The following is a 6,827-nucleotide window of genomic DNA, read 5'->3' as shown; positions in this document are numbered from 1 at the left end:
CGCCTGTAACCCCAGTGCTGGTTTAAAGGGAAACAGTGGATCCCAGGGGGTTAACTGACCAGCCAGTCCAGCTGAAATTGTGAGCTCAAGGCTCAATGAAAGACCCTGTCTCAGACTATAAGGTGAAGGGCTGGTTAAGGAAGATGCTTGCTTCAACCTTTAGTTTCCATGTACACACACGAGCAAGTGCACCTGTGGCATAACACATACATCACACAAACACAGACATGTACACACATACACAAAGTTCTTCCAGAAGTCTAACCCACATCCTTCCTGTTGCTGCCCTACCCTACCCTCCCATTTCTCTCCTCAAAGTAAAATTCTGACTATGAATATCTGAGAAGTCTTACAGAGTTTTCAGGGAGGGACAAAGGTCAGCTAGCAAGCACTCCTTGGCACTAATAGAGTAAACCACCAGCACCTCAGCTGCCTGCCTTCCAGGGCCAATTCTGTTTCTTGTTGGGCTTTCCATGACGTGGGTCCTCTTCACGATGAAGGAGGTGGGTAAAGCGACATTTCCTGTCGCTGGGGGAAGGAGTGAGAGGAGAGATGCGTGGCCGCCGCGGAGTGTGTCCCTCTTTTGAGAGCACACACACCTGCCTCTATGGAGTTCTGCTTGGCTCAGACATGCCCCCAAGGTACGTGTGATGCTCAAGAGTCCCCTACCCCTACTGCCTTCCTGGGCCTGAGCTCCTATTTCATGATCACAGCTCCTGACCCCAGCCAGAGCTGCCATAGTGTCAACTCCTGCTCCATCTCTGGGGCTCTGTACCTATGCATCCCTGAGGGCAGGGGACAGGGTCGTTAGATTTTTAGGAGACTGGAACAAGAGGGCAAAAAAAGATGGCAGGTGGAAGAGCCTAGACTAAGAGAGGGGCCTGGCCTGAAGGAATTTACCTCTTACACGGCTTCCAGGCCATCAGAAGGCCAGCCTAGTTCCCAGGGTCACCATCTGGAAGACCTTGGCTCCTTATTCCTACCCCTGAGGTGCCCACCCACTTCCCCGGTAGACACTTGCACTTAGCCTGTTGCCATGACTGTTCCTGTTAGGAAAAGCCTCTTCAGGGATGTTTGAGAGACACTCTGAGCCTGGGGGACAGGAGGGAAAGAGAGGGAGAAGCAACTCCTCCCTGAGAAACCCCAGAAACCCCCTTTGTCCCAACAGGAAATCATGAAGCCCCCTCCCCAACCTTCAGCACCTTCCAGCCCATGAACTTGACCCAGGGGCGATGCCAGGAATTGGGTTGGGGGAGCAAGCCCAGCATGCAGGCTCCGAAGGAAGAGAAGGCTCAGCTTAGCCCCAGGGCCACCCACACCATGGTGAGTAAAAGCATGGAAGGGAACGGTTGCCTCATCTGCTCCCACCCTCCCTAGTATGAGGGCATGGAGATGGATATAGAAGGCTAGAAGGAGTGAACGGCTGGCTGAGGACAGGGCTGGGTACCGAGGAAGGAGGAAGTGGGGCGTGCCTCCTTCCCGTGCATAGCAACCCACTTGCCCTCAGTTCCTCTGGTCCTAGAAAGCTCAGGACCAGTCAGCAGGGGACCAGCACACAGTCAGGCACTGATTCCAGATGCTGCTGTCTGTGGCCCACGTCAGCACCTCCATTTGCCCAAAGCATTAAAGAGCCAATCTCAGTTTCTTGCCCTCTCAGCCACCAGCTCACCAGCCACCTTTACTAGAGAAGAAGCCAACCTCTCCTGCCTCGGGCAACTTCCTATCCCATCCCCTACCCTCTGAGGCCAGTATGGAAGGTCATCAGAAGGCCAGAAGAAATTTAAGTCAGTGGCCTTGGGAAGGACTTTCTGGGCAATCTGACCCTAAGATAGGTCGAGGTGCTGGTACGAGGATAAAAAGGAGGCAGCTGCGGTCAGAAGCCCTCTAATCTTGGCTGCTTCACACTGACTTCTCCCATGCCCAGGCTTCTGCCTCAGCCTGGGTCCTAGGGAACGCTGACAAGGAAGAAGAGGTGCCTGGGAAAGGTGGCCTGTCATTGCAAGCCGAGACCAGAGAGTGGGTCCAGAAGACCCAGGCCCACTGGCTCTTGCTCAAGACTGCCCCTGTTTGGTTCCATGGCTTCATCACCAGGCGGTGAGTCACGGGGAGAAAACCCCCAGAAGGCACAGCGGCTGTGGGTCCTGAGTCAGGCCGGAAATCGTGACAGCTAGGACTCTAGTTTCCCAGGCCTTTCACGGAGGGGATGCCTGGCTCAACCCACTCTGTGCCTCAGTTTCTCTCCCTAGGTTCACTTTATTCTACAGGCTCTAGGCCTCTAGTCCTCATCTTCAGCCCCTCTCCCCTCCATCTCTGTCAGCTCTGTCCAGCCCTCCCTTCTCTCTTCCTACCCTTGCAGATCCTCCATGCTCCATCTCTCAACCCTACTTGTCTTCCATCATCTCCTCGGTCCAGCTTTAACCTTCTAAACTTTAGCACTTGTAACTGCCATGTCTGTTACTCCTGCAGCTCCCCCTCCAGCAGGATGAAGCTCAGGGCCCTTTGAGTTGGACCCCTGACCCCTCATCTCCACATAGTCGTGGCATACTTGCTTGGGATGGAAGTGAGAGGTCCCTTACCAGAACCTGGGAGACAGAAATGAGGTCGCAGGAGTCAGAACCGACCCCACCCTTCTCTCCAACTGTACAGGGAAGCTGAGAGGCTGCTGCAGCCCCAGCCACAAGGATGCTATCTGGTGCGCTTCAGCGAGAGCGCTGTGACCTTCGTGCTATCCTACAGGTAAGAGGCGGGTCCTCATTGACAAGCTGGACGCGGGGGCTTTGTGCTAACCAAGGAGCAGCCCTCTGTGCTGACCTGCTATCTCTCCAAGGAGGGCTCAGGGTTTTTCCTTCAGCTTGGTGGGGGAAGAAATGGCAAGTCTGACCCAAAGTGGCCCCTCCAGGAGCCGGACCTGCTGCCGTCACTTCCTCCTTGCCCAGCTAGGGGATGGGCGTCACGTGGTGCTGGGCGAAGACAGTGCCCATGCGCAGCTTCAGGACCTGCTTCAACACTACACAGAGTGTCCCCTCAGCCCCTATGGGGAGATGCTCACCCAGCCCCTTGCCCGCCAGGTGAGCCCTTACTCAAAACCCAAAACTCTGACCAGTGCCGTTGTCGCCACCTCCAGCATCCCAGCCAGATCCAGGCTACTGGCATCTGCCTTTCTCACCCCAACCCATGGCTGGCCACACTTGCCTACGTAGTCACACCTCTTCCAGAACAGCTCTCGACCAGACCAGCAGGGTAAAGGGAGGGAAGGGAGACAACCAAGTTAAATTAAGCTAGGTTTACTGAGTCTCTGGAGCAAGGGTGAAGAGGAGAGGTCCTGTAAACAGACCTATGGCCATGACAGGTGGGCATCTCACTCATAGACCTTACTACAACAGCGACATCAGACAGTCCGATGATGAGATCAAGTTCGGAGGCTGTGGTGGATGCCGGGGAATGCAAGGTCCACCACTTAGCTTGGCAGGAATTGTCAGGGAGCACCCACCTTCAAGAAGTACAGGTGCTTCTGACCACTGTGTGTTGAGACATTGAGGAAATAAACAATGACCAAAAAATATCCTGGCCTTCATGAGGCATCCGTTCTAGGACAAGACGGACACCATAAGCAATACAGAGAACAAACTGACAGCAAAAAGGGCGGGAGCTAGGAAGAAAGCCAAGCAGTGATGGAGAGTAACAGGGTTGGCAGTCTTGTACAGGGACAGCAGGGATGGAGGGAGACGTAGGAACAGAGGCCTGAATCGGGTGAAAGAGGAGGCTTGGAGACAGCTGGAGGAAAAGCATTTGGGGCAAAAGTAGCAGCCAGGGCAAGAGCTGAAGCAGGAGGCGGCTATTTGATGTGTTTGAAGAACAATGAGCAGCGCGGAAGCTGCCGCGGATCAAGATGACTGACAATGGACAGGTCTGAAATGAGGTCAGAAGGGCGAGGTAAGGGGGCCCTGTGGCTCTTACAAGGGTCTGAGGTTTTATTCCAGGTAGAGTACACTGGAGATTTAGAAGCAGAGGCCTGACCAGACGAGGCCGCTAGAGATGGAGACGGCTACCGACTTTCAGAAGGTGAGGGGCAGGCTAGTGCAGGGGAGCTGATGGAGTAGGAGAGCCTCCTGGCTATTTAGAAGGGGGAGCTGACAGGGACTTTGCAGAACTAGATGAGGAAGCAGGAAGATGTTTAGGAGAAGGCTGCAGGGGGAACATGTCTCAGCCAGGGAGACACGTTTGTAGTTTGAGAGGTCAAGTAGGAAGCTGGGGTTGCCGTATAGCTGGAAGGCCTTGTCTAGCTCCAGGCCCTGAGTTCAACCCCCAGATCCACAGGAGAAAGGCAACTGGAACCCACAGGGCCGGATCCAGTCTGGAACAAAAGTCAGAATGGGAACTGGGCCCTGCACTAACCAAGCTTGAAGGTCTGGATCCTTCTAGAGCAGGAAGCCCTACGGTGCAGCTCGAGAGACTGGGCAAGGAGGCTGCAGAATGGCATGAGAGAGGGAGGATGGGGTGGGGGGGGGGAGGCGTGTGGCTAACGATGGTGCCACCTGTGTGTGAGCTTGGAGATGGGAAAGACTGGTGGGACAGAGTAAATCTTGTGTTGGACTTGAGGTAGGAGGGTGGTGAGATATTGAGGCTGATTTTCCTGCCATTTGGGCAGCAGGGTGGACGTACTGCTTTTGGAAGGAAAGGCAGGGAAGTACAGGGTGGGCACTGAGAGAAAAAAAATCCCCTTTGGATATAGAAAGCCCTGTGGCCCTGGCCTCCAGAAGCAGAGGGCACATGGAGCCCTTTGCAAGGCTAGCATTAATGCTGAGCTAAAAGCATAACTACTGTGGGCTAGTTACAAGGGAAAGTTCGTTAGCTTCTGTCTTCATATATTAAGCTTCTTGAGCCTGAAGAAATTAGGCCCAGCTGTCATGGAGGTTTGTCCCCATGCTGACTGTTTTGAAGGTAAAGACTCCTAAAGCCTTCTGGTTTTGCAGCCACAAGCACAAACGACTGTCTTGGCCCTGTATTCTAGATGAAGTTCAATGCTATATACATCTGTGGCCAGAGTTCACCTCCACCCACAGTCCCCAGGCCTCCTCAACACCTTCTCCACCTCTTCCTCACACAGGGAACTCGGCCCACACCACACTTCTCCATTTCTTCCTTCCTCTCAGACCTAATTGCTTTTCCTGAATTACCTGTCATACCCACCCACCCCAATCCTTCAGGCTGCCTTCTTTCCCTACAGACTGCCGAGCCAGCTGGACTTTTCATGAGGACTGAATCAGTCTCTGGAAGCAAACGACAAGAGGATCCAGACAGCCAGCACAGCCTGCTCATCCAACAGGGGCAGGCCCAGGCCCCAGCACACAAAGAGAAAGTGTGGGCCTCCCAACCCAAGGGGGTACTGTATGAGATGAGTCAGCTTCACAGGGAGGGGATTGGGGTCTGGAGAGGGGACACAGGACAGAAGGAGAGGCCAGGGAGGTAGGGCCTTCATGGGTAGAGGATCAGGCTGAGGTAAGCATGAGCTTAGATGCTATCGCCATGGTTCTCATCACTTCTCTTCCCTGGCCTTGTCTTCTCTCCTAGACTTCACCCAGACCCAGGCCTCCCATCCCTGCCAAGCCTCTGCTTCCTCTTGAAGTCTATACAAGCCCTGCTTCACGATCCCGTCGAGCTCCACCCACTAACCCCATCTACCAAGAGCCTGATGAACCCATAGCCTTCTACGCCATGGGACGGGGCAGCCCTGGAGAAGCCCCTAGTAATATCTATGCTGAAGTAGAGGGGCCATCAGGAATGGCACCCACTGGACACCCCATCCTCCAGAAGTGCTGGTCCAGGCCTATCTCAGGAGGCCAGGTAAAGGGGGCACAGGGGAAGAAAAACTCAAGAAGGCCAGCAGAAAGAGGGAGCCCCTCCTGAACAGTGGGGCAAAGTAAAGGTCAGTGAGCTGAAGCAGGATGGAGTAGTCCATGCTGCCCGAAACCATTGCCTAGCTCCAGGCCTGAGACTACTCTGTCCACTCTTCCTGGACATTCACATGGGCTCACCTTTGTCAAGCCCTACCTGCCCTACTTGAGAGGAAATTAAGGGAGACAGTGTTCCCTCAACCTTCCTTCCTCTTCCCTAAGAGAAGGTCACTTAGGATTCCACTGTCACCCCCAATGGACTCAGAAGAGAAGGCCGCTGCACCCTGTGTGCTCACCCCTCGCAGTCTCCCCATGGAGGGTGTCGGTTACATCTGAATGTGGTATTGCTATGCCATGAGTCAAACTCCCTTCTCCATACCTCAAGTCCTTCCTTAGGCTTCCTCTCTGCTCTGCCTTCACCTGCTGACTCACCTGTGCCCTTGCCAGCTGCTGCTTTTGCAGTCCTGGCTCCATCCAGACTTCCCCATGTAGTTGGCATTTTCTTTGGGCCCCCAACCAGATCCCAAATAAAGACATGGAGACATATTATTAATCATGAATGCTTGGCCTTAGCTTGTGCTTGTCCCACCAGCTCTTTTAACTTAACCTGTTTCTCTTCATCTACATGTTGCCTCGGGGATTTTTACCTTTCTTTCGTTCCATATGTCCTACTTTTCTGCTTCCTTCATGTCTGCCTGGCTGGTCCCTGTTATCTCTTTTTCTAACCCCCCCAGCCTAAATTCCTCCTCCTATTTAATCTCCCTGTCCAGAAGTCCCTCCTGTACCTCCTCCCTTGATATTGGCCATGCAGCTTTTTATTAGACCCATCAGGTGCCTTAGGCAGGCAAGGTAACACAGCAACACATCTTTACATAACTAAACAAATGTAACACATCTTTACATAGTTAAACAAATATTCTGCAACATTCCCAT

General features: G+C 53.6%; 1 protein-coding gene across 2 annotated transcripts; it reads left to right on the top strand.

Moving 5' to 3' along the window:
* Positions 1 to 607: 607 nt before the first annotated feature.
* Positions 608 to 6,799, top strand: Sh2d2a (SH2 domain containing 2A). Of its 2 annotated transcripts, none has more exons than XM_035451912.1 (7): positions 608 to 641; positions 1,169 to 1,348; positions 1,938 to 2,094; positions 2,647 to 2,736; positions 2,900 to 3,068; positions 5,228 to 5,359; positions 5,572 to 6,799. In XM_035451912.1, the coding sequence occupies exons 1-7, from the start codon at positions 608 to 610 to the stop codon at positions 5,905 to 5,907; spliced, it is 1,098 nt and encodes a 365-aa protein (XP_035307803.1). In that variant the 3' UTR covers positions 5,908 to 6,799. The 2 variants fall into 2 exon arrangements, with proteins under 2 accessions (XP_035307803.1, XP_035307802.1); XM_035451911.1 differs by having other exon boundaries at positions 5,228 to 5,383.
* Positions 6,800 to 6,827: the final 28 nt, after the last annotated feature.

This window comes from Cricetulus griseus (genome assembly GCF_003668045.3).
Source record: "Cricetulus griseus strain 17A/GY chromosome 1 unlocalized genomic scaffold, alternate assembly CriGri-PICRH-1.0 chr1_0, whole genome shotgun sequence".
NCBI classification, from domain to species: domain Eukaryota; kingdom Metazoa; phylum Chordata; class Mammalia; order Rodentia; family Cricetidae; genus Cricetulus; species Cricetulus griseus.
The sequence above is the reverse complement of the archived record's forward strand: the minus strand, read 5'-3'. Positions and strand labels throughout refer to the sequence as shown.